General features: G+C 37.5%; 5 protein-coding genes across 6 annotated transcripts; 4 read left to right on the top strand and 1 right to left on the bottom strand.

Annotated features, from left to right (window-relative positions):
- Nucleotides 1-620: 620 nt before the first annotated feature.
- LOC129313066 (L-ascorbate oxidase homolog) lies at nt 621-3,947 on the top strand. The gene is made up of 8 exons (XM_054955903.1): nt 621-1,160; nt 1,249-1,358; nt 1,615-1,885; nt 2,017-2,119; nt 2,227-2,572; nt 2,666-3,031; nt 3,118-3,196; nt 3,307-3,947. Exons 1-8 carry the CDS (start codon nt 1,023-1,025, stop codon nt 3,508-3,510), a joined length of 1,617 nt encoding a protein of 538 aa, XP_054811878.1. The 5' UTR covers nt 621-1,022; the 3' UTR covers nt 3,511-3,947.
- A 1,511-nt stretch (nt 3,948-5,458) lies between these two features.
- On the top strand, nt 5,459-12,307 carry LOC129313065 (ATP-dependent helicase rhp16-like). Of its 2 annotated transcripts, none has more exons than XM_054955901.1 (16): nt 5,459-5,794; nt 6,411-6,518; nt 6,751-7,853; nt 8,202-8,324; nt 8,410-8,483; nt 8,890-8,950; nt 9,060-9,206; nt 9,293-9,378; nt 9,612-9,681; nt 10,195-10,320; nt 10,456-10,686; nt 11,278-11,382; nt 11,461-11,613; nt 11,757-11,845; nt 11,969-12,049; nt 12,135-12,307. In XM_054955901.1, exons 1-16 carry the CDS (start codon nt 5,749-5,751, stop codon nt 12,205-12,207), a joined length of 2,676 nt encoding a protein of 891 aa, XP_054811876.1. In that variant the 5' UTR covers nt 5,459-5,748; the 3' UTR covers nt 12,208-12,307. The 2 variants fall into 2 exon arrangements, with proteins under 2 accessions (XP_054811876.1, XP_054811875.1); XM_054955900.1 differs by having other exon boundaries at nt 6,408-6,518.
- A 3,087-nt stretch (nt 12,308-15,394) lies between these two features.
- Nucleotides 15,395-17,434, top strand: LOC129313556 (uncharacterized). Its single transcript, XM_054956782.1, has 2 exons — nt 15,395-15,823; nt 16,808-17,434. The coding sequence occupies exons 1-2, from the start codon at nt 15,541-15,543 to the stop codon at nt 17,188-17,190; spliced, it is 666 nt and encodes a 221-aa protein (XP_054812757.1). The 5' UTR covers nt 15,395-15,540; the 3' UTR covers nt 17,191-17,434.
- A 3,052-nt stretch (nt 17,435-20,486) lies between these two features.
- Nucleotides 20,487-21,981, top strand: LOC129312337 (S-type anion channel SLAH1-like). Its single transcript, XM_054954892.1, has 2 exons — nt 20,487-21,403; nt 21,483-21,981. The coding sequence occupies exons 1-2, from the start codon at nt 20,540-20,542 to the stop codon at nt 21,708-21,710; spliced, it is 1,092 nt and encodes a 363-aa protein (XP_054810867.1). The 5' UTR covers nt 20,487-20,539; the 3' UTR covers nt 21,711-21,981.
- Nucleotides 21,982-25,225: 3,244 nt separating this feature from the next.
- Nucleotides 25,226-26,547, bottom strand: LOC129314331 (mitogen-activated protein kinase kinase kinase 17-like). Its single transcript, XM_054957745.1, has one exon. It carries the CDS (start codon nt 26,444-26,446, stop codon nt 25,355-25,357), a length of 1,092 nt encoding a protein of 363 aa, XP_054813720.1. The 5' UTR covers nt 26,447-26,547; the 3' UTR covers nt 25,226-25,354.
- Between the last annotated feature and the right edge of the window lie 236 nt (nt 26,548-26,783).

Here is a 26,783-nt window from a genome sequence, read left to right as displayed (position 1 = left end):
TCTTTTTTTTTCCCCCTCCTTTTTTCATTTTTCTTCAATAAATCACGAGTGCCTGATTCGAGTCCGGCCCTCTTTATCCATTCAAACATAGCTGTTCCTAGCAATAAAAAATGAAGAGAACAAGAAAGTTAATTCTTCAATCTGACTAGAAGCTACGAATGATTAATTTAGAGTGTCAGTACACTGTGGCAATCTCTATTCATCAACTGCTTTATTATTTTTTATATTAATTTCTCTGAATCAGCGCCCACCTTCCAGACAAAGCAAGGGCACAACTTTTATTGACAATCTGCTTGCTCTAAGATTTTGGGTACAAAATTAAATTACCGGTGAAGATCAATAAAGCTCCCTCCTATTTTATTTATAATATACATTTTTAAAATTTATTTAATTTTATTTATAATTTATAACATGGCTTTTAGATGATAATTAATTTTTTTTAAATTAGCTTTTATAAAAGATAAAAAGTACTATAATACTATTTTTAAAATTTTGTATATAAAAATGTATTTAAAATTTTTATATATATTTTATATTAATATTAATAAAATTGTTAAAAATAATTTATAAACAGAACGGAGTATAAATGTGATAGAAAAGGGACGCGGTTTGAAGAAGCAGGATGCCGAGTGACTGAGGGACGCGGTTTGAAGGAGGGGTGGTGGTGGTGACTGACTGAGCGAGTGAGGACGCTCTTTTCAAGACCCTGGAGCAGTACAGCTCAGAGATCCCCACCCAGAAAGAAAGAAGGAGGCTGCTTCATTACCACCACACTGTTTAAGAATCCTCTGTTTCTTCTCTCTCCTCCACCGACATTATCTTATTTTGGGGGGGACGCCTCTCCAAAGCTAAAGAGGGAGCAACAAAAGCAGGTCAACAAGAGGAGAACTGAAGAGGCAAAGTTGAGGAACTATCTATCCCCTTTGCGGAAAGAAGCAAGAGAGGGTTTTGTATAATTGAAAAGATTTGAACTTAGTCACGCCTGGCTGAGGGAGGGAGGAAGAAACAGAAGAAAGAGGAGAATGGGTGTGTCTACGAGATTGGGTTGTCTCTTTCTATTAGTTTTGCTGGTTACATGCGCAAATGGGGATGACCCTTACAGGTTCTACTCTTGGAACGTCACTTACGGAGACATTTATCCTCTTGGAGTTAAGCAACAGGTGCATTTTTTGTTGTTCTGATGATTTTTTCCTTTCCTGGCAGTCTTCATCATCATGCTTTGTCAATCTTTGGTACGTGAAATGGCAGGGCATACTGATTAACGGCCAATTCCCAGGTCCACAGATCGAATCAGTGACCAATGATAACTTGATTGTCAATGTTTACAACAGCTTGGATGAACCTTTTCTCATCTCTTGGTTAGTCCTTGTCTCCTCTATCACTTTTTTCCCCCTAGCCTTTTCTCTTTTCTACTATATTCTTTTTCCTTCCGCATTCTTTACAACGACGAATAGATTATTTTCCAAAGTTCAATACAAACGATGTCCCTTTCACGGGTAATAACACGTGTTATTGTAGTTATTTCTTTAGATCTAGCAGCCATATCTGCTCGAACAGCCAAGGTATCTTTCATTTACTGTAACTCTGATATGAAGATGATGCTATTGTTGATAGGAATGGAGTGCAGCAGAGGAGGAACTCATGGCAAGATGGAGTTTATGGGACCAACTGTCCAATCCCACCAGGGAAGAACTTCACCTACGTCCTTCAAGTGAAAGATCAGATTGGTAGCTACTTCTACTTCCCTTCTCTTGCATTCCACAAGGCTGCTGGAGGCTACGGTGGCTTCAAAATTGCTAGCCGTTCTGTCATTCCTGTACCTTTTCCTCCTCCGGCAGGAGATTTCACCATCTTAGCAGGAGACTGGTACAAGAGAAATCACACAGTAAGTTGCTTGCTTTTTTCATAACCCTGACTTAGATTACGAACACTTGAACTTTGCATTGTAACTGTAGAACAGTCTTTATGTTCAAGAATCCAATCTTAACATGAAAAATTTGGTGTTTCTTGTTGCAGGATTTGAAGGCCATTTTAGATGGTGGAAGTGATCTTCCATTCCCTGAAGGGCTCATCATCAATGGCCGTGGTTCTAACGGCTACACATTCACAGTTGATCAAGGTACAGAAAAAAGAATTTCATTTTTTGTTTTGTTTTGCCTGCCTGTATCCACGTGCAAATGAAGCTATAATTGGACACTGACTGTTATGTGTTTTGTGGTTGGTCAGGCAAGACTTACAGATTCAGGATATCGAATGTGGGGCTGACGAGTTCCATCAATTTCAGAATCCAAGGGCATAAGATGCTGCTGGTTGAGGTTGAAGGAACCCACACTCTCCAAAACACTTATAGCTCTCTTGACATTCATCTTGGTCAGACTTACTCTGTATTGGTCACTGCAGATCAACCACCACAAGACTACTACATTGTTGTCTCCACAAGATTCACCTCCCAGGTGCTTTCCACGACCTCCATTCTCCATTACAGTAACTCAGCTTCCTCTGTTTCTGGCCCTCCCCCAGGTGGCCCAACCGCCCAAATTGATTGGTCTCTAGAACAAGCTCGATCTCTCAGGTATATTGCCCTAATTCTTTCGTGACCCAGTGGTAAATTTCTTGATTAATCCTCAAAGTTTAAGAAATTTGTGCATGCTGTATGTTAAACCAGGCGTAATCTGACAGCAAGTGGACCAAGGCCTAATCCTCAAGGATCATACCATTATGGTTTGATTAACACAACACGTACAATTAGGCTTCAAAATTCTGCTCCAGTCATCAACGGGAAGCAGAGATATGCTGTGAATAGTGTGTCCTTCATTCCTGCTGATACACCTCTCAAGCTTGCTGACTACTTCAAGATCTCCGGGGTTTTCTCCCTTGGAAGCATGCCAGACAGCCCCACCGGCTCCGGTGGTTACCTTCAAACTTCTGTTATGGCTGCCAATTTCCGAGGCTTCGCTGAGATTGTTTTTGAGAATCCCGAAGACACCCTGCAATCTTGGCATATTGATGGCCACAACTTCTTCGTAGTAGGGTGGGTTCACCTATCCTTAAACCTGTAAATAGGTGTTTTTGGTTACTGGAGTGTCTCGAGACTATCTTTGAATTGGAATTTCACAGGATGGATGGAGGACAATGGTCAGCTGCAAGTAGGTCGAGTTACAATCTAAGAGACACGATTTCTCGCAGCACTGTTCAGGTACATGAGCTCATAAATTATCATAAACGCTGTTCTTCATTCATCTGGGAATTATCCCACCTGAAAATAATGTATTTTGCTGATTGGCATGTGTGATTGTGACGGAGCAGGTGTATCCAAAGTCATGGACTGCAATATACATGCCTCTGGACAACGTGGGAATGTGGAACGTGAGGTCAGAGAACTGGCCTCGTCAATACTTGGGGCAACAATTCTATCTCCGCGTGTATTCGCCTGCAAATTCATGGAGAGATGAATACCCTATCCCGAGTAATGCTCTGTTATGTGGTCGTGCTATAGGCCATAGCGCTTGAGCTTCTCTATACGATGTGAGCCACTTCATTAAAATACTTTCAGCATCAGCAGCAGCTGAATTCAAGTCTCAGCTCGAGCCACTTTCCTCCTCTGTTCCTTTCAACAAGTTTCCTTCTATATCATTGTTTCATTGCGTTGTAGACCTTCACGGTATTCATTTAATGTTATAGAGATTTTGTTTGTCCTAAGATATGGAACAGACAATCGAGCCTCATTTACCATGGTGGTGGTATCCAGTGTCCATGTCATTAGACCTGATTTTCTACGACCCGTTATAGGTTCTTTATGTTTACTATTGTCCAATTCGGATATTGCATGTGTAATTTTGTATCTGACTAGCAGGCTTCAAGTTAAGGATCCAGGAGATAATTGATACATAAGTAAGACATTTGCACTTTTTGATCCTTACTTAGCCATAGGTTTCAGAGTTGACTTCCTTCCTTAATTGTCACGACATTTTTTAAGGTTGTGTTTCAATTCACAAGAAAGTATAAAAATAATTAATATGTTCGCTGTAAAAATGCCTTCAATGTATAAAAAAGTCCATTTAGTTCCTTAGAATCTTTGTTGTATACAATTAATAAATTGAGTTAGATTTGGTGTTGCTAGGTATAATTGGGTATAGTTTTTTTAAAGACTGTTGAATTCATATAAATTTAAACTTAAATATTGTGCATAAGTGGTTGTACTGATTCCGTTAATTTTGCTTGTTCTGTAGAAGATTTGTTATCAGAACTACTAATAGGTTGTTGAGTTAAAAAAATACTAATGCTTTTTTAGCTTAAAATTAAAATTCTCACCAACACAATTGAAGTCATTTTCAAAAAGAAAGTCTGTATCTTATGACTACCCAAAATAACTCCGATTGATTCCATTTAGTAATATATCATGGGAAAATAATTTGGTAGAATAAGAAGTTATGAGCTTATCACAATACTACCTCTGTTGGCGGGGAAAAAAAAACAACAATACTACCCTCCACCTCCGGTCAACCATTAATTGAAATCAAATATAAAAAATATATTTTTCCAGAAATTTAGTTAGCCTAACTAATTTTAAATATTAGTGTCTCATAGAATCCAAAGGTAATAAATATTTTCCTAAAATTAGTAAAGTTATTATTGTTCATATAGAATTTATCAATTTTTTCTCCCTACTTCTATTGCGTTCATCCAAATATAATTGGGGAAGAACACTCCCCTTATTTCTCCTCCCTTTATTTTTGTCTCCCTAATTTTCTACCTTAGCACATAAAGATTCATTTCGTTTTGAAATTCATTCAAAAAACAATAAAATTAAATTAACCTAGCCCAATGGGTTTTCCGTGGGTGTCGGCTCGCTGTCCCGAGGACACGAGCGGCATCATAAATTGATTTGACACGACGATAAAAGAGCTGCTTGCTTTACAAGAAGACCACGCGTTGTAAGGAACGATCTGAACCGTCCGTGCAAAAATTATAACTCCTCTTTTGTCCATCTTCGACCGATTGGCAAGGACAGTCTCGGAACCGAAGGTCGTTTTGCTAATGAGCATCTCCTTCGTCAGATCAATCCCACGATGTAGATTGTGCACAAGAGCTCAACAGTCAACTCCTCATTTGTACTGTATGCCTACATTGAAAAAAATGGAGGAGATGGGAGATCTTGATGAAATCAATATATTAAAAATTGAGGAGTGGGCTTATTATATAAGCTCCAAAGATTAATATACAAATTTGAGATTAATATTAATATTAATATTTTCGTCTATTGTACGAATATAAAATCTAGTTTGTTTGTATGCTGTGATGAACCTTGCAAGAGAAGCAAATGTATTTAAACATTTCTATTCACAAGGCGCCTTTTCGGCAGGACCCTCGTACGGACGAATCACGACGCGCTTGCCCACCGCATTATTGCGGGACTGTTCCCTCGATGCGTTACTTGTTATTTATAGAGTTTTTTTTTTTGCATGGAGATCAAACCGCTGACAGATGTAACGCAATCACGTGGTCCTTTGTAAGTCGGTGTAGAATCCTCCACGCAGTACGTCTGTCGTGGTCGCCACCACAGAGAATCAAACCGATGGCATTGGACTGCGTTACAGGCGCCTTCTCCCGCTGGGTACAAGTGAGGGCCTCTTCCCGCCGTTTCGTTTCAAGAGTCACCACCGCCCCCTACCATTTCTGTTTCCTGAACCGCTTTTCTAATCTAACCTCTCCATTGTCACAAACCCTAAATCTCCGTTAGCTGCTTCGATGGAGCTGCGTCCTCGTAATCGACTTTCTACTCCTAATATTGATGGTAAACATTCCGTCGAGCGATTGTATTAACTTCTGTTTCTTTTTTCTTTTTTGTAATTTCATGCCTCTGCTGTCGTTTTTTTTTTTTTAACGAGAACATGATAGGCACCAGAGGATTGAATTTGGATTTTTTGCTCTTTTTTCTTGTAAACATTTCCCTCGTGCTTCTATTTCTGTGTGTTCCGTTCCTTTTCTCTGCTTGTGAGTGATTACTTTGGGGATAGAATTTGTAAGAAGATGACAGGAGCGCAAGGATTTCTTAGTTATTACTGCCTTGGTGTCGTTTGGCCAAAAAATATATATATATCTATATATTATTGCCTTGGTGCCAAACTTTGTTGCGGTCAACTAGTTTATGTCGCGTCTTTTTTCCGCGATTACTGTTCGGAAATTTATAGTGTTAAGCCAGTTCTGATACTGGGTTTAATGTTACTCAGTGGGGTTAATTTCTAAAGAGCTGGCATTTTGAAGTTTTTGTGTTCTTGCCCCTCACCCACGCGCTAGAAGCCACACCTATTTCTTATAGAACACTGAAGATTTGGGTCCTTTGCGTGGCTGTACTGAATTCACATTCTTTTCGTCCTTGTTTATTTTAATGGTTATGTATAAAATAGCAGCAATGAATGAACAACAGCCCAATGATGCCTCTGGAGAAGCTAAAACTGCTAGCCATTGTAGCAATAATGCAAATGAAGTCTCTTCAGGTTCACATTCCAGTTTCGAAGGTACATTGCCTTTCTTGCCTGGTCATTAACTTATTTATTTTTTCCTTGCGAATCATGGGTGGCTATTGACAGCGTAATTCCATTTTTAAATTTTAAACCGCTTAAATCTAAACCTTCAAATAAAACCTCTATCTTTTCTTCTGCGGTTTAGTGGAGAAATCTATGTACTGCATATTTAGTAGTGTATTTCATCCTTATAGCATGGCTGTTGACGAGAAATAGTTTCATACAGATGATGAAGCTTTGAACTCCTCTCTTGACTTAAATAAAGAACCTACTTCAAGCTTTTGCGCTTCTGATGGGGTAGACGACACCTCTGATTCATCCAATAGCTGGGATAGTCCGTATAGAAAGATAAGAGGAAAGAAAAGAAGAAAACGTAGCTCAAAAAATGGAGAGTCCAATCAGGACAAGGGAGTGTTGCAGTATGGAGACAATGATGGCTCCACAAGAGTTCAGCAGCAATCAACTGACGATCATTTGGGTAGCCTTGGAAAGAAGAAGAAAAGAAAAAGAGCAAGAAAAGATCCGCAGCCAGTGTTGTTATGGAAGGTATGGGAAGAGCAGCATGAGAGATGGATCGATGAGAATTTATCTGTAGATGTTGACTTGGATCATCATAATGAACTAATGAAAGAAACTGCCGAGCCTTCCTCTGACCTTACTATGCCTTTACTAAGATACCAAAAGGAATGGCTAGCATGGGCTCTTAAACAAGAGAATTCTAAAATTAGGGGGGGTATTCTTGCAGATGAAATGGGGATGGGAAAGACTATTCAAGCAATTTCTCTTGTCCTTGCCAAACGTGAAATCCGGCAAATGGTTTGTGAATCAGATGAAACATCCTCTTTGCCAAGTTCATCTACAGTCTTGCCTGGGATCAAAGGAACGCTTGTAGTTTGTCCTTTGGTTGCTGTCACTCAGTGGGTTAGTGAGATTGATAGGTTTACTCTGAAAGGAAGCACCAAGGTGCTAATTTATCATGGGGCCAATAGAGGGAAGTGTAGGGAAGAGTTCTCGGAGTATGATTTTGTAATAACTACATACTCTATTGTTGAATCAGAATACAGGAAGCATATGATGCCTCCTAAGGAGAAGTGCCCATATTGTGGCAAATCTTATAGCCACTCAAAGTTATCTTTTCACCAGAGATATTATTGTGGGCCTGATGCTGAGAGAACAGAAAAACAATCGAAGCAATTGAAGAAAAAGCAAAGAAAAGTTGATACAAAAAAAAATGTTCAGATGAAAATGGGCCCAGATAATTCAGATACCACAGGCAAGGGGAAGTCACTTTTACATGCTGTAAAGTGGCAGCGGATCATTTTGGATGAGGTCAGTTGTGATCATCATTATGGCATTTAATTGGTTCTGTATCACAAAATAAAATTAGCTGTTTACACGTTTAAATATCTCTCTACCACTCTTATTTCTCTAAAGTAATTGGAGTGTGGTTTCTTTTCTTATTTGACTATGCCAAGTCTTTTGCTTTTATCTTAACAAGAAAGGAAAATGGATTATGACTTAAACTGAGGGTTTTCATCATTAACCTATTTCTATTTTTCATACTCTGATTTTTATTTTAATGTCAATATTCTGTTATGACATTGCAATGTGTGATTCAGTTTGATATACGCTTGAAAGTTTGTCATTGAACTTTATACTTTTAATTTTTTGTAATAGGCACACTATATAAAATCTAGACAATGTAACACTGCAAAAGCAATTCTTGCTCTTGAGTCTTCCTATAGATGGGCATTAAGTGGAACTCCCCTTCAGAATCGTGTGGGAGAGCTGTATTCTCTGGTCAGTTCACCGTCTTATATTTTTTTGCTGTAGTCTGGAAAGTTTATGTTTTAAAAGATAATTTATTTCTATGGTGTTAATACAGATACGTTTCCTGCAAGTAGTTCCTTATTCCTATTACTTGTGTAAGGACTGTGATTGCAGGATTCTTGATCATAGGTACGTGTGAACTTACTACTGGGAACCTGATTTGTTCATTCATTTTGGTTTTGTTTGTTTCCGTTCTTGTTTTATTTCATCTCTATGAGTGACTCATGTTTTGTCTCTTCTGTAATCCCATACGTTCTGGATTAAAGCAAGCTGCTTTTGCCTTGCCAAAAAAACAAAACAAATCAAAAGCGAAAGCAAGCTGCTTTTTTCTCTGAGGTTGTCATAAAATTAACTTTCTTCTCTTGTACCAGAGAAAAAACTTCTCTTTAAATGCTCTACCATGCTCAGTTGTGCTGAGCATGCAAAGGCGAGCATTCCTCTAATTGCACATGTGCTTTTATGTATCTTACAACTATAGTACTAGGATGCTGTTAACTTCATGCTTCCAAGTTGTGATCATGATACTTTTATGCAGTTCTAAGGAATGTTCAAACTGCCAGCACAGTTCTGTTAGACATTTCTGTTGGTGGAATAAAGTAAGAGATTTGTAGCTTATTTGCCCATTTTTAAAATTTGTTAAAGGCAAGAAAAGCAAATTCTTGCTGTTTCATACAAATTTCTACTGACATATTGAATATTGATAAGTATGTAGCCACACCAATTCAATTATATGGAAACAGTGATGCTGGAAGGAGAGCAATGATATTGCTTACGCACAAGGTTTTAAAAAATATAATATTAAGACGTACTAAAATAGGCCGGGCTGCTGATCTCGCACTTCCACCAAGAATTGTAAGTGACTATTTACAATGTAGCTAAATTTGAAATTTTGAATATTGAAGAATTATATATTGATCTCTTCCATTTATTGCTTGCAGGTGTCGTTGAGAAAGGACAGCCTGGATATAAAAGAGCAAGACTATTATGAATCATTATACAATGAAAGTCAGGCACAGTTTAATACGTATGTCTCATATTTTGCTTACTACTATAGAAAACATTGAAGATTTGTGAAGCAGATTCTTTTATTGTAATGACTAATTTTTTTATTCATTTTTTTACAAGTTGTTAATTTCTAAGATAAGCTTAAAATTTGTTTTTAATCTGGAGGAAGAACCGTATATTTTTGTTGATTCTTTGACGCACTGTCTTTTTTCTGCTTCCTATCTAAGCCATCAATGTGATTCTCCTTCGCAGGTATGTGGAATCAAATACCTTGACGAATAACTATGCTCATATATTTGACCTCCTCACCAGGCTTCGACAGGTGTGTGTTTATTTCAATGGAGGAAAGAACTTTGACACTTACTCCTCTCATGATGCAGCCCCCTTGCCTCTCACTGTCTCTTTTGCCCCTCCCCCAATTTTTAATTTGTTAAATGAAGAATGATATACATTATTATTAGAGGCCTATGCATTTTGTTGAAACTCTTGGATGTCCTTGACCTTGAATTTCCCATTTCTTGATCGTATCCCTAAATTGTATTGTTATTTGATGCTGTAATTTTTTTTTTTTAACTTAACAATAATATGGAACTTCACTTTGCTTTAAAGTTTTAGTGCGAATAACCAGTTAGTGCCTACAAAGTTTTAGCACGTGAGATTTTTCTGCTTGTGCCTACAAAGAAGTTCCACAAATTATGAAACAACCTTTGAGCTCATTTTGGTCATGGGTTGAGAATAGGAATTGAAGTCTATGAGATCTAATTTCCTGTTACTCCTCAGTAGCTTGCTGGTAGGGCTGCAGTTAACTGACACATATTTCTTGCTTCGATTACAGGCTGTTGATCATCCATACCTTGTGGTATATTCTCAAGCTGCATCATTGAAAGCTGGGGTTGAGGTTAGCAATGACAATGTTGAACAAGTATGTGGCCTTTGTCATGAGCCGGTAGAAGATCCTGTGGTTAGTTCATAGTCCCCTTTCCTTTTATATTCTGCCTGCTGGTTCTTTACAGAAAAATATTAGCAAATAAGAAGATGCTCGTGAGAGACTAGGGCAGTGTGCCACTCCTCAACTACCCTTTTCCTATTGTTTCAGGTTACCTCATGTGAACACATCTTTTGTAAGGCATGCTTGATAGACTTCTCTGCTTCCTTGGGGCAAGTGTCATGCCCTTCATGCTCCAAATTACTTACTGTTGATTTAACTTCCAATATTGATGTTGGGGATCAGTCTAGAAAAACAACAATAAAGGGTTTCAGATCCTCAAGCATTTTAAATAGAATTCGGCTTGAGAACTTTCAGACAAGTACTAAAATAGAGGCATTGGTACGTATCGTAAATGACTTTGCATGATATATTTATTAATTTTTTTTGGGCCTTCCTAATGTCTAGAAAGTATGACTAATTTGGCTGAGCATATTTTTATGTTTTTCTTCTTATTGTTTTATGAAGTATGGCATTTATAGGCAGTAAAAAGATTGGTTACACAACCATGTTTTGTTGTTTCTTGGAAGTTCATGTCTGCATAAGCCATAAAAGATGAATACAGTATGTTATGCTGTAGTAACATTGATTAGTTTCTGGGAAAAGAGTATGAGCTCACATGACAACGAGCCAACTAGATCTGTTTAAGTTTTCATGTTCTGGCCTTGATGACATTGAGCCAACAAGATCTCTGCAGTACTGTTTTCAATGTGTTGGATTTTATGCAGTTCTTGCTTCTCGAAATGATAGTTGTTTCTTTTCTCACATTGGTCAATTTAGAGAGGAGAGAATTGTATACAGTTTGGTTGAATAACTGCTTATAGTGTTGCCCGAGATTGAAATGCTTGCGCTAGATAACCTATATTTTCTTTCCTGTGCATACCTCATACAATCCCTATACACTTGTGCCTTAACAAGTTGAAATTGCTGTAGAGAGAAGAAATTAGATTTATGGTAGAAAGGGATGGCTCTGCAAAAGGGATTGTTTTTAGCCAGTTCACTTCATTCTTGGATCTCATAAACTACTCCCTTCTTAAGGTAATTTCACTTGTGCTTTTCTTTAGTATAAATGCATGTAAAATTCATTGCAATGATCATATTATGACTGAATTGCAGTCTGGCGTGTCTTGCGTTCAATTGAATGGAAGCATGTCATTAACTGCCCGGGATGCTGCGATTAAGAGATTTACTGATGATCCAGAATGCAAAATTTTTCTCATGAGCTTGAAAGCTGGTGGCGTTGCCCTCAATTTGACCGTAGCATCACATGTGAATAAATCTTCTTTATACTTTGTGTTTTGTGTATAATACATCGGTTTACTGATTCAATTGTGAAATTAATCAAATGTAGATACTTGTTGCTTAAATCATCTCTCGTATCTTTTCACATATGGACTTATTTATTTGCATAGGTTTTCATTATGGACCCTTGGTGGAACCCAGCCGTGGAGCGTCAGGCTCAAGATAGAATTCACCGAATAGGGCAATATAAACCAATCAGGTGCTTCTTCTTGCACCCTAGCACTCCTCAAGTCTAGAAGTAGGCAACGGAAAAATTACTGGAAGCAGGGGTATGTTGTCGATGGAGATCTGACATTGTTTCCCCCCCCCCCCCTTTGGTCAGAATTGTCAGGTTTGTAATTGAAAACACTATTGAGGAGAGGATTTTGAAGCTGCAAGAGAAGAAGGAGCTAATTTTTGAAGGGTAAGTGGATGTTTAAGTTGGCTTAGAAGGTGCTGGGTGTTTAACCATGTCAATATATTACTTATTTCGCCCCTTTCTCCAATAGGACTGTTGGCGGCTCCGCCGAAGCTCTGGGCAAACTCACGGAGGCGGACATGAGATTTCTGTTTATTACCTGATCAGTGTAAAATCCTGCTTTTGAACAGTTTTTGGCACACTGGATTGGACTTGTGAAACACTGTGCGAAATGGATGAAAACTTGTCATGCTATACCATTCACCCTTTCCCCTGTCCAACTGTGCGTTAAATTGTCCAATTTGGCCACGGAACCTTGACAGATGGACACGAAAATGAAGCAGGTACCTAGGGCACTATTTATTATTTAATATTGCACGTTGAAGATAGCAAAAAATTTGAAATTTGGCCGTAAATAATTGTCGAAGCTCTTTCTTTCTTAAGGATGAATATACCTCGTCAGTGGACGAGACACTGGTTTAGTTACACCAGTTCAATTACACTAGTTTAGTTTGATTGTAATTGAACCCAGGTTGGATTGATAATGGCTTAGTTACGCAAGTTTGACCGTAAAATAACTCACCCAAACAAAATGGACTCTTCGTAAACTCAAACCATTTAGCTTACCCCATTTAACTTCTAGTTAATTGGGGAAAAAGGTAGAAATATTTATAAAATGAATAGTTAGGGATATTCAATAGTTTAAAGTGAGGAAGATAATGTAAATATTTATGACGATACATGAATTGGTATAAAAATAAGCAAAACGTTAATTTTGTCTTGGTGTTATTAGATTTTGGTGTTAAATGTTAATTGTGCATATTGTCAGTTTTTGTTGATGTAGATTAAAAAAAGGAGATAAAAATACTTATAAAGTTGTCAATCAGGAGTATCAAGCAACTCAAAAATGAGAAAAAAAAGGGGTAAAAATATTCATAATATTATTAAAGATAGCGTAAAAGTGATCAATTTATTAAATTTATTAAATATTGATCGTTTAATCGACATTTAAGTAGAAGTTAACTATTTTTTTGCTTACGTGGACAAAAAGTATTTTTAGAGGAATTTCTATGAAAGTTAATCGATCATCTTATGAATATTTATAATGTTATTTTAGTAGGAGTAATAATGATCAATCTATTAACATTCATGCCACATGGTCTCTTTTAATTTCCACGTATCCTATGCCCTTCTTTCCTTCCTTCCCACTCATTTTTCTCGTCTACAAAATTTGAGATTCAATATAGTGAGGTGTTAAGAGTTTTAGGGGGAAGAGGGGAGGAATAGGGGCGCTCGAAAATTTTTCTTTTTTTTTTTCCAGCTTTCGCTGGAAAAACTCCATAGTTAAAATTTTCCCCCCCATAAGACCCCTGAGCTAGCCCTTGCCTTACTTGTTCTTTAAAGATGGGCTGGCTCAAGGGAGGACAGCACTGCTTGTTTGTTCTTTTCAAGTAGGCTGTACATAATTCAAAATTGAGATTAAACATACCTTCTATTCTGTCTTACCCTGAGAATATTGTCACAATTTTAAACAATTTTATTTATAATATGTTCAAATTTTTAAATAATTTTTGTCATTGCTATAAAAAAGTGAGCGATTTCATTTGATATTCGATCAAAATAATATTTTTTTCATATGGTATTCATATAATAACTAATTAACCTTTATAGAATTTCACTTGTGAATATTTTTTGTCCACGTGGGCAAAAAAATGGTCAACTTTTACTTTAGTGTCAGTTAAATAGTCAACATTTAAGGAATTTGATAAATTTATTATTTTTGCACCAATTTTGAAAACATTATGAGCATTTTTGCCTTTTTTTGAGTTTAGGATACTGGATGCTTCTGATTGATAGTTTTGTAGGTATTTTATTCTCTTTTTTAGTCAACGTTAGTAAAGATTAACATGTGGCATGCACAGTCAGTATTAAACATCAAAAACTAACAACATTAGAGTAAAGTTAACAGTTTGGTTACTATTGCACTTATTTATATTATGTCATAAGTATTTATACCCATTTCTTTACTTTAGATTATTGGGTGCTTTTGATTGATCATTTTATAGGCATTTTCATCCTTTTACCCATTCTTAAAGGCAAATAAAGGCTCATCACACTTACCAATAAACTAAGATTTAGATATTGTTATTGATACCCATTTCTTTACTTTAGATTATTGGGTGTTTCTGATTGATCATTTTGTAAGTATTTTCACCCTTTTATCCATTCTTAAAGACAAACAAAGGCTTATCACACTTACCAATAAACTAAGATTTAGATATTGTTATTGATAATGATTGATGAATAATAGATTCATGTGAGTGTTATTGTAAAATGTGGAGGAATGATTTATGTCTCTTAAATGTGGCGGATGATATGATTATAATTTCTTAAATGTGATGCAGACGAAGAAGCAAGTTAAAATATGTTATACTTTGTTCGTTTTTATATGTACGGGAGAAATTATCACTTCTTCTTTTGTTTTTATTTATAAACAAAATTATATATCTTAAAAAGCATTTGTTAAAATTTTTTAATTTACCCTTTATAATGTTATAATATTTATTTAGGAGAAACAATTAATACAACTTTATTTTAATTAAATATAAGAGTATTATTTTCAGACACAATTGTTATTGTTAATCTATTTTCTTAAATTGTATGATAGTTATTTTCTGTTATAAAAAAATGAAAATAATAATGTAATAGAAAAAGTTAAAATTCCATGATCAGGATTTTGTGATACATGGATTTAAAGTGAGTGATGTGTTTGTATTAGATTTATGTTTTAGAAATTATTAAAACTTGTACAAAAATATATAATGTTGGCCGGGCTTAACTCGCTTAAATCTTTTTGTTAATAAAAAAATGTTGCCCATAGGCCAATACTATATTGGATGGATCAAAATTTTCCCAAGCCACATAAAAAACAAAATTCAAACTCATTTTAGAAAACTTTAGACCATTGGTTACTAAAAAAATATATGCCATACCTATAATGAAATGTACAAGGTTGGTATCACTAATGTTAAAATGATCCCTGTTTTTTGGTGATCAATATATTGCCTTGTACATTTTGATGGTGGAATTAAACCGTGTAGGCTCATTGCGATAAAGAAATCTCAAAATCCACACATAATAATTAAAGAATAAATAAACTTCTATAACGCCGACTGGTGAGGCAGTCGGATGATGAAGGCTAGATGCGGCGCTTTCATATCTCTGTACGTTCATTTACCTTATGTCTACGTGTTCCCTTTTCATTGTGCCACGGCACGGGTCCCACACAAAACCCTCCCCCCAACCCCCCAAAACCCACGCTCGCACACGCTCTGACTGTCCAGCCACTGCCAGACACTGCGTTTTAAATCAACGATTTCTCCTTCTTAATACCAAAACCGAAAAAATCTACTTCTCTCTGCTTCCTCCGTCTTCCCCATTTTCTTCTTCTTCCTCCCTTGAAAAGCGATTTTCGGTTCTGCTCACAGCATCACAAGATGATTCAGCTACTTTACACTGTGATTTTTGGTGAAATGTTGCTAATTCTTACCCTTCTTTTCAAGACCCCGTTCAGGAAGCTTCTTATCATTACCTTAGATCGGGTCAAGCGAGGTCGGGGCCCCGTCGTGATCTCCACTGTCGGTGCTACGTTGCTTATCGTCCTTGCTTCCAGCCTCTACAGTATGGTCAAGATCCAGGAACGAACCCTTGAGGCTGGACTCGTCAACCCCACCGATGAAGTTCTTCGGTCCAAGCACATGCTTGAAGCATCTCTAATGGGTAATTTCCTATTGTTGCGTCTCATTTTGTTTCTCCTGAATGTTGATTTTATCTGGAACTGTTGATTTTTTTTTTTTTTTGAAGTTCTCTTGTTTCTCGATTGCGGTGATCAAAACCTACCTTGAGCTATCCCACTGCTCTCTGCTTAATGCGATCCTTTCCTTGGTTGGTAAGAAATCAGGATGGTTGGATTTGACATTAGTGATTGCTGGAAAATAGAACTAGAAACACGACAATCGAAATTACGATTGGTGGGTCTAGGATCCGTGGATTTTGCTGACTTGCAACCTCATTATGATATTGTCCTCCCAAAAGAGGGGGAAAACGGAGATGAATAAGTGCCAGGAAGACTTATTTTGTGCTATACAGGTCAAAAAATCTTAGTTAAGATACATGGGACTATTAGCTTTGAGGATTCTGCAAGCTTATATATAATACATTTGATGTTATTCACAAAGAAAGTGCTATATTGAAAGTTGAAACCTGTTACTGTCTAAGTCGGAGTTTCTCATTCACATAAGAATGTTTTGGCATGTTTGGCTTCTACCTGTTCTGAATTATATGCTTCCTAACGAGCTTCACTTCTTGAGTCTCATGTAGTTGACAACATTAATTGCCTTTATGTTGGACTGCATATTTCACGTGTATCTTTGGGCGTGGATGTTTGCATTTTGGACCTGCCGCCACTGAAATTTTTTTTTCAGCATCCTCGTATTTCATTTTTTTTAATTCTATAAATACTTTAAGTGAGAGAAATTGTAATCCTATTAGCTAATCCTTCTGTAATTCTTTTGATGTTATCTAATGCACTGAAGCTTCTGGATTGTGTGGATCATGTTGTGTGATCTGTGGTACACTCCAACTGGCTGCTTTCGACGGGATTGAATTCTTTGTCCTGTATACTGATTTGTTTGATGATTTTTTGTCACATTCTTTGATATATGTTATTTGTTGAATTTGATTTTTTACACGTCATGTGTGCAGGGTTTGTGCTTTTCCTGTCTTTGATGATTGATAGGTTGCATCATTACATAAGAGAGCTTAGATTGCTCAGGAAGACCATGGAGGCTGTTAAGAAACAGAATCGAAGTTTTGAGGATGGTAAAAACAGCAGCGCTGAAGAACATAAAGCATTGACGGTAGAAATTGCAACACTGAAGAACACGATAAAGAAACTGGAATCTGAATGTGAGGCGGAAGGAAGCAAGGCTAAGACTTTGGAAGCTGAAGTGGAGGCTCTGAAAAAGCAATCTGAAGGATTCCTCATGGAATATGATCGGCTTTTGGCAGACAATCAGAGTCTTAGAAGTCAGTTGGATGCGATTGACCACAGCTCTACACACCTCGATAACAAAAAAAGCATGTGAGGGTTCAAACTCCAAGAATGCTGTTTCAGTTTAGCTGCTTCTGTTAAATTGCCAAACGTTTGTGTTTGAAAACATAGAGAATGAGGTCGTAGATTGATATAAATGATCAGTGAAGAACGGAGAGATGCTTTTTGTATCTTTATCGAACTGGCGTGGTTAAAGCAGTTAATATAATTACTAGTGTACATGTAATTTGGCCAACTGAACTTAATCCATTTCGTATAATGTTGAGATATTTGCTAAATGAATACGTGCCCTTTCACTGACTGTAAAGTCGATACCAGTATGGAATCCTAACCATATTCATTCATACAGTGCCCCTTGCTTCTTCCTTTTGCTTGTATGCTGGAATGTTTTTAAATGGGCGACATATTTAAGCCTACTTGTGACAGATTTAAACTTTTCTTTATAATTAACTTACTCGATTTTAGTCCAAAAAAAGAAAAAAGAGAAAAAATGTGTCCTAAGAAAAAATATGTTTCCTAGCTCCTCATACTCCTCGCGCTGCAGTTCAAGTAATCTCAGGAAGTAGTTAGTCCATCTCAATACTCAAGTTTCAAAATCTAATGAAGCATTACTTTTAATCAAAAGCAGCTCGAGTTGCAAATGGAGGCTGGCTTGCGTCAGCAGAGCAAAAGGCGAAGCCATCTTTGACTGTTATCTTAACTCTTTATTTATTTATTTGTTTTATTTTTCCTTCTGCACATTGACCCGCATATTAGTGGCTATCCTATCAGACTCCTAAGTTTCTGTAACTGCTCCTTCATTTTCTACTACTGAATTTTGAAGGGGATACTCTGATATAATAGTGAATGACTTATGGGTAGTATAGAAAGAGGATTAAATGCTTGTGAATTGTTATTGAACCGAACATTTTCGCTTAACCATGGCCCCTGCCTCACTCACTGCCATTAAACGCGGGCATGGCAGACTGTCCATTATTGACCCGCTAATACAGCACATTATGTTCAGCGATAACCATTCACATAGTTCTCCTTTTCATTGCTTTCTACTTGGGTTCAAATCTTTGCGATATGGTTTTCCCTATCTTGTCTAATTTCATTTCACCTCCAACCATCAACAATTGAATCTTGGTGATCAACATGACACAATAACTAAAAGGGCACGGCACTTTAAGAATGTCGCTATAAAAATAAAAACACACACTTATATGTAATTTGAAATATACTAAATCCTGGGAGGTAAAAGTGGCCCAAAACAGCAAAGTGGACGGATCAAAATAGCAACAAAAAGAATTCCTTTTTGGGTTCGACGTTCCACGATACAACCCTTTTCTCGCCAACGAATCCAAGAGGTTAATTCTAATACGACTCTGCTCAACTAAGTTAGGCAATTTTGACTTTAACATTTGAAATGGGACCAGGGGCATAAATGTGCCTGCTCTTTATTTAAAAGAAGAAATCGCGCTAATCTCGGTTGCATTTTTACACTTCATGAGTTTCTTTGAAAACAAAATTGTTTACGTAATTGTATGGGGGATCCGAATAGTCCCGTACAAACGTGTTACGTGTAGTGGCATGCAGCAGCAAAGGGGGTCTCCTATCCACTAGCGCTTGGCGCATAATATTTTGACTAAGCTATCCACTCACTCCAACTTGGGATTAACACTTCACTCGTTCATTTCTGCTCCAGACGGGATGGCTTCCCCACTCGGTGTACTTCAATATTTTAGCAGAAAAATATCCACATGAGTTGGGTATTAATTTACTATAGTTATGACAGCTGTCAAGACTTTTCTTTTTTAATGTGTACCCGGTATCTGAAATCATTCGGACTCTGACTGATCGCATCGAGCTGGGTCGAATCATGAGGACACGAAGCTCTCATAACAAGTATACCATTTAATGTAACCTTATACTGTGGACTCAAACTCAAGATCCTGATTAATTAAGTTAATACAGTCTCTAGAAATGATGTAAGCATATGTGGCGTTCAATGTGTATCCAGCAAGGCTTCTAAGTCCAAGATGGCATCAAAAGTGATAGAGTCAAAAAGCCAGAGATAATATTTCGGCTATTAGAATTAATTTCGTTTAATTTAGTCAAGGTTTTCTATTTTTATTGAATTTTGTATTTAATTTTTAAGTATTTTATTTATTTAGTATTTTAAGCTTTGATAGCCAATTGTAGGCTTTTTGGCTTAAGCTATCCCTTAGGATTTTTAGATAGTCTTAATTGAGTTAGTAGTTTTTTTATTTCTTTAAATACTACTTATATGTAAACAGTATAAGGGAGAGCATATGGAATAAATAAGTTATTTTTTCTTAACAAGCTTCACTTGTTTATCTTAATTCAAAGTTGAAAGTTCCTAGTTCGAGAGATCTTAGACATGATTCTAACTTTTCATATGGATATTTCAATTAGTGTGTTCTGTGGGATTTTGAGTTACCGTTTGGGCTTTCGTATCATAGAGATTCCCTTTAGAAATGAAACCTACTAGCCCTTACGAAGTATGAAACTTATTTTTATCAAGGACTTAGGGTGCACTTATCTCTTTGCGCTTAAAGGATAGTGCATTCGTGCTGTACAGCTTGATCTATCTTCACATTTCAATTCTAACTTGCCGAACAAACCAATACAGACAGGCCTGTTTTCAAATCGCGAATGTGATTTGAAGAGTCATATGTATCATATGCTTCATCAACTTTTACCAACGAAAGCGATGTGCATGGAAGTGGATGCTATGTGGGGCTCAAAGCAACTTAACGTGCCCAATAAGTGGTGCGCATGCTTCTAAGAAACATCACAAACCAGGAGAGATTTTTCCAATATGTATTCATGCATCGTGCGCTCGAATGCAGCCCAGAAACTTCATTTAATATGGACATTAATTAATGGACGCCCCGATTAATTATGCGTGCTGCGTTGTTGGAGAAAATCTTTAAGCCTTTAAGTTATGAGCCTAGATATTTTGATCCACTCTGAACCCAATTCCCTCTATGTATCTTCTTCGTGAGGAAATAAAAGAAGGCAAGGACACTGGATCAAACATTTGATGCCCAAGACAAAACATGAGTTCTATCAGTAATTTTCATTGAAATCTTTCAGAAAACGATAAGAAGGAAGAAGCTTTATCCAATAAGGGTCCGAGGAAGATCAAGTATAGCTGTAAAGTACACTGACCAGACAGAGAAGAGCACTTGTTGGCTGACTCATGCTTGAAACAAAGTCCAAAAAGAGCAGCTGAGTCGGCCTCCTTCATTCCCTATTTTAAATAATTATTTTATTAATTAGCTACTGTTTCCCCTCAAAAAGAGCAAAAATTCTCTGCAATTTGCACGACCCTGTTTTTGGGTTTTGCCTATAAATCTCGGCAAGACTGCGCTAGAATGATCGCAGCAATTAGCAAAATGGCTGGGTCTCAGAAAGATTCACAACCTCATATAGTAATCTCGGTCGGCGTTGCGAGGAGCAAAACTCAATCTTCCTTAACCTTTATCCTCACTAATTTTCATGCAGGATACTTCAGAATCAGCCTGTCTCTCTCCAGCCAAGCCTTGTTATGGAAGATCCTCAAAGAACCAATCCAAGACGCTCATGCTCTCAGACGTGTATTCTCACTAATGCCCTCCGCGGCTTTCACTCTCCTGTGGTCACTCTCACTACTCACCCTCCTCGCCCTCTCTCTTCTCTACCTTCTCAGATGCTTCTTCCACTTCAACATGGTGAAGGACGAATTTCTGAACCGTGTCGGAGTAAATTACCTTTTCGCTCCCTGGATTTCCTTCCTTCTGTTGCTGGAATCAACTCCGTTTCTTTCCCGGACCGCAATTTGTCACCAGGTCCTCTGGTGCGTCCTGGTCATGCCAGTGCTGGCGCTGGATTTGAAGATATACGGCCAGTACTTGACCAAGGGGAAGAGGCATCTGGCCACTGTGGGGAACCCGACGAGCCAGCTGTCTGTGATCGGGAACCTGGTGGGCGCGCAGGTGGCGGCGGGTGTGGGGTGGAGGGAGAGCGCGGTGGCGATGTTTGGAGTGGGGATGGCACATTACCTGGTACTGTTTGTGACGTTGTATCAGAGGTTGTCGGGGGAACACTGCGGAGGTGTTCCGGTGACGCTGAGGCCGGTGCTGTTTTTGTTCTTTGCGGCTCCGAGCGTGGCTAGCTTGGCTTGGGGCGCCATTATCGGGCACTTCGATTCTGCATCCAAGATGCTCTTCTTCCTCTCCCTCTTCCTCTTCATGTCGTTGGTAATTCTTTGTTTCTCGTCCCCGTGAATCATCTTATGTTCACTGTTCTATTATTGAAATAGAATGAAGTTGTTGACAGATAACGAGGCCGATGATGTTCAAGAAGGCGATGAGGAAGTTCGACGTGGCGTGGTGGGCTTATTCGTTCCCGCTGACGGCGCTGGCATTGGCATCGGCACAGTACGCAGAGGAGGTTAAAGGAGCCATGTCCCATGCTCTCACGTTGCTTCTGTCTTCCCTCTCTGTGTTGGTGTCTTTGTTCTTGATGGTCGTTACCGTTCTTCATACCAACCTACCCTTCTATTAGCATTCAAGCTATCTGCTAGTTGTGCAGTAGCATGATCCCAGATTTTTCTATTCTTGTAATCTTTCTGCAAATATGAAAATTCTCACCTGTTATAATTTCCCCGTGAGAAATTTTGGGTTTTCTTATTCAATTAGTTCTATCGTATCTCCCTCTCAGTTTCTTCTTCCAACAATAATGTTCATCGTATAAAAGTAAAAATATTACGTACATATTTCCTTCTATTAAAGGACATCATTTGCGTCTTTAACTTTATATTTCATTGACCAATATATAAGATTTTATTTATATTTCTAAATTCTCATGCACTTGTACAGAATTTGAGACTTATTAAATAAAATAATGTCACGCCTTTCTATATTTTATTGATATTCTCATGTCCTGCAATATTGCCTATATGTAAAATGTATTTGTTAAAAAAAAAAACGAAAAGATAAAAAGAAAAGAAGGAAAGTATCTGGCAATGTTGGTCGTACATTGGCGACGTCTATGACTCTATGATATGCTGAATGCTGATGCTGTGGATGAGTATTCTGATATTTTGCTTGGAGTAGAATATAATGAGAAAAAAAACAAAAAAAAACATATCTTTAACCTCCTATACCTTTTTTAAGTTTTATTATAAATTATTGCACTTTGTTCTAATTTTGTCATAGGTTTCTAAATTTTTTTTAATATTCTATGTTTTTATACTTTTTTTAATATTTTAAGTCTTTTTATAAACAGTGTTATGAGGCTCAGAATAAAAAATATATAAAGATTTAAAATATTAAAAAAAAGTATAAAAATTTATAACGAAACTCAAATAAGTGTAAGTATTAGAAGTTATATTTTTATAAAAATTTATTTTTATTACCTATCTCCGGATGGAACATGGAATGCTATATTAAGGCTCAAGAATCACGCCGCCTGGGTTTGGTTGAAAAATATCATAGCCACAACTATCTTGTTCCTTTAAAAAAAAAAAAAAAACACAAACCGTTGAAATGTTTTTTTATTATAAGTTTTACAAGAGAGGGATGACCTTGATGAAACATTAATTAATTTTTTATAATATTACTTCTACTTAAAATTATTAATTATGAAAAACAATGTAATGTAAATTAAAAAAATCATTTAAATATGGGCAAAAAAAATGATTTCATCTTGGGACAAAGTTAATCACTTTTCTTTAATTTTGGTTGGTGAGGGTTAGAGATGACTTATAAGTAGAGGAGGGAGTATCATCTTATTTATCTTCAATCCAAAACTGATTTAGGAAATACACATTTTTTATATATTCTATCTTGCAATTCGTAGATATTACAAGTAGTGAAGTTTCAATTTTGGAAGGTTTTTCTCTAGCCTGATATCAAATTTGAAAGCCCACTCAATCAATAAAAAGAGTGCGTTTGAACTCCCTCCGTTTAAATCCTCCCTGTTTTTTTTTTTTTTTTTGGGCCAACTTTTAGATTCTCTTATATTTTTATATATAGAAAGGGAGGGGGTTATTTATTCAGGGCGCGATTAGTTTAAGTTTCAGTACGAATTTATTTCATTTCTTGATTTCAACAACCAATATAATGCCATGCATATTTTTAGATTTGATTTACCTGAATATATTTGGATTTGAGTTTGGTTAGTGGTCTGAATCTGCTCACTCAATGAATGTTTTGATTACAATTATTAGATTTTATCAATACTCAAAAATTACATAGATATTACTCTTCAAAAATTCAAAATAATCATCGTGATTAAAGCAGTGATCACACCCTAAATTTTTTTAAAAATAAATATAATTTTATTTATAAAAAATATAAAAATTATTGTTAGCTTCCCACATTTGAATAAAATTTTAGTTATGGCTCTTATGTGAAGAATTCTGAATTCATCCCTAAATTAAAACACTCTTCACATATATTATCCCCTTCAAAATAGCTGTTTAATTCAAGCAGTTGTTATTATATCATATGAGATACTCATTGAGGAGGTAAATTTAGGCCTCCAAATCGGCAAATCCAATATACTTTGGGAGGTAAACGTTTGCTTTATTAAAAATGTCCGCACGGAAGAATTATATCTTCCAGGACCAGGACATTTTTTATTAGGCCTAGAAGAGCCCAAAAGTGAAGACCACAAAAGAAGCCCAAACAAACAAGATATGACCTTTGCGACGCACAAAAATTTACTTCAGGCCTTGGATGACGTCATCAATTTCTCATCCCGCAGGGGAAAAAAAACTGGGCTATTTTAATTGTAAATCTTTCCGGCACCATCTTATCTTGACTGAGCTATACTTTTATATTGTAATTATTTTTTGTTCAAAAATAAATTAGAGTTGGTATCGCTCACTTTATCAAAAATATGAAACATTTGGTTAATGTGGATCAAAGTGAAAAAGAAAAGAGAAAAAAGGACAACTTTTGAACCAATTTCATGGCTCGAACGTATCAAACCACGTTGTAAAGCAGATTCTAACTATTCTGGCCCCTGCGATACGAAATCCTTCACTTTTCCTTCACTTTTTTATATTGCGTTAAGCTTCCTATGGCTAGTCACATCGGGAGCTCCTATTATGTTTGAATTAAGCAAAACCCAGTTTACATATAATCTCGAGATATTTTATGTGGACATGCTTAAAAGTGCAAACCCAAATTGCTCTACGTTTTGAGGCCCAAGCCATGGAGATTTTTTAAATTCATTAAAACGGTATCACCATTCACCATAATAATAATAATGCCAGCGCAAAATTTTTAAAAAAAAAATGCTTCTCAAGAAAATTTGGAGGACGGACTCTCGACACAGTGAAAGTGCGTCTTTTTAACAAGTCTACAAATTGGAGTTTGTTTAAGTGCCTTCATTGACCAAGTATCTTTATAACCTGCTCCATCCTTAGTAATACAAAGATTAAGATTTGACTAATATTTGCATTGACTTTACTTTGAACTTTCAATTACGGTAGCCCCATACCATCCACTGGAGCTTGACCGAATTCTTGCATCCAATATAAATATATGCAAGAAAAAATCAATCAAAATCAGTGCTTCAATAAATAGTTACCAAATCCATGCACAAATCTTACATACAAGGTCGCCTCATCTAATGTGATATTTTGCTGCATATGAGCATATTCTTGCGTTGCATTCAAATCTGGGACCTTAATTATTATTGCTGTGGTTATTCAAGTCGGTTTAGAGTTGTGAGGGTTTAAATTCTGTACCCACCAAAATAGACACATGAACTTGCGAAGCAGCGCCACCAAAGAGAAAAGTGTGAGACATTGCAGCCAAGGTGGGCGACCACCATGGTTCCCTTAAGTTCATAGAAATCGACCAATACAACTAAAGACAGGTTGGGAGGTTTTTAAGATTGAAATAACCTCTTGCGACATGTCCGCCTCCTTGTCTGGTTTTTGTTCTCGGAATTTACTGCTCTTTCTGCCAGTGAAAAGTGAAAAGCTCAAGGCAATTAAATGGAGTCTGGCCTGAACTGAATAATTTGTTCTGTAAAATTAATATCAGAGGAACAGAGAAAGAGAAAGAGAAGAAAAATTGAATCTTGAAGTAAATTAATCACAAGTAAACTGACACGGAAGGCTGTAGCATCCTATTAACAATGCCTCTCTCAAAATTGTAATTAGTACTAATCACATCACTGATTTGTCTAGATTAGTAATTTCGGCTGAAACACCCACTAATCCTACTTCTAACGTTGCTTGTCACCGACTCTTCCAAACCATCGTCACTGATTGAAGCTGACGCTTCATCGGTTCCTCTGATTGTGATCCAATTATCATCACGTGTCCATCTGGGTTCCCCTGAGAACTCAGCCAACCTTTTGATTCTATCAGCAGCTGTGTTTTCAAACTTCGTGCGAATCAAAATCCCGTGAGTTTCCGATTCCTCCATGGAATTCCAAAACCCTTGCTCAAGGACGCATGTGGGTGAACTCGAATTGAGTTTTTGAATTTCATTCACGGCGGATTTCGAATTGAATTCCGTGACGAATGGGTGGTTTAACAGTTGAGTAGCCGTCCATCTCTCTTTCGGATTCCTCTTCAAGCACTTGTCCAAGAAATCCTTTGCTTCCTCCGGTAGTAACCCTGGAATCTCCGGTCTCTCGCCAGAACAAGCAATCCGATGAAGAACAGAGTAAGGCTCCGCAGCGTTCGGCCACGGTGAAATCCCAGAAGCCATTTCCATCACTGTGCACCCAAGTGCCCAAATATCACCAGCACACCCCTGTTCTTCCCCACGCGCCACCTCCGGCGCCATAAACATGGGCGTCCCGCTGGTCGGCGCTGCCGTGTCATCAACACGCTTGGCACATCCGAAATCCGAGATCTTCGCTCCATCTTCACCAATCAATACGTTGGTGCTCTTAATGTCACAATGTACCAGCCCGTTGGAATGTAAATACTCCAGCCCCTGCAAAATCTGCCACGTGTAGCAGCCGACGAAACCCAAGTCGAGGTGGCCGCCGTGCCGTTGAACCGCCTGAAGAATATTACCAAAGGGCATGTATTCCATGAAGAGGTTGTAAAAGAGCTTGTTATTCTCTCGAGTAACATCACACCCTTTATAGGCGACAATATAAGGAGAGGATACAGTAGATAGGATGCTCTGTTCTCTCTGTAAGAACAGAGAGCGAGACAGCTCCGATGACTTGACGGCGAAGACGAGGTCGGAGCGGCAGGAGGAGGCAAGAGAGACGGTGGCGGAGGAGCCGTGGCCTAAGATACGGCCTCTGCTCCAATCCATAACGTGAAGAAAAGGCTTTGGGAATTTTTAGTGGCGATGAGTGAGAGGATTGATGGGTGGAGTCTATATAAACACACACGTTAAAGGGGAAACAAAGGGCACAGTGAAAGATGAGGAAGGGGGTTTATTTTTAAAAGGGGTTGGTTATAATGGCTGGCGCTCTCTCTTTCTCTCACTGGCTTTTTGGAGCCAATTTTCTCTCAGCGGGCTTGGGAATTGCTTCAAGGGGAGTCCTCCACGTGTCAAATTTCTGTAGGCGTTCCAGGCATCAGGTTGGCCCCGTCGGCATTGGCTTCCTAATTACCACGTGGAATTTGATTCCGGTTCCTTAATTACC

The sequence above is a fragment of the Prosopis cineraria genome, unplaced genomic scaffold, assembly GCF_029017545.1.
Source record: "Prosopis cineraria cultivar Desert tree isolate PC_DT_omini unplaced genomic scaffold, ASM2901754v1 PC6, whole genome shotgun sequence".
Classification (NCBI taxonomy): Eukaryota; Viridiplantae; Streptophyta; class Magnoliopsida; order Fabales; family Fabaceae; genus Prosopis; species Prosopis cineraria.
This window is presented reverse-complemented; position numbering and strand designations above follow the sequence as displayed.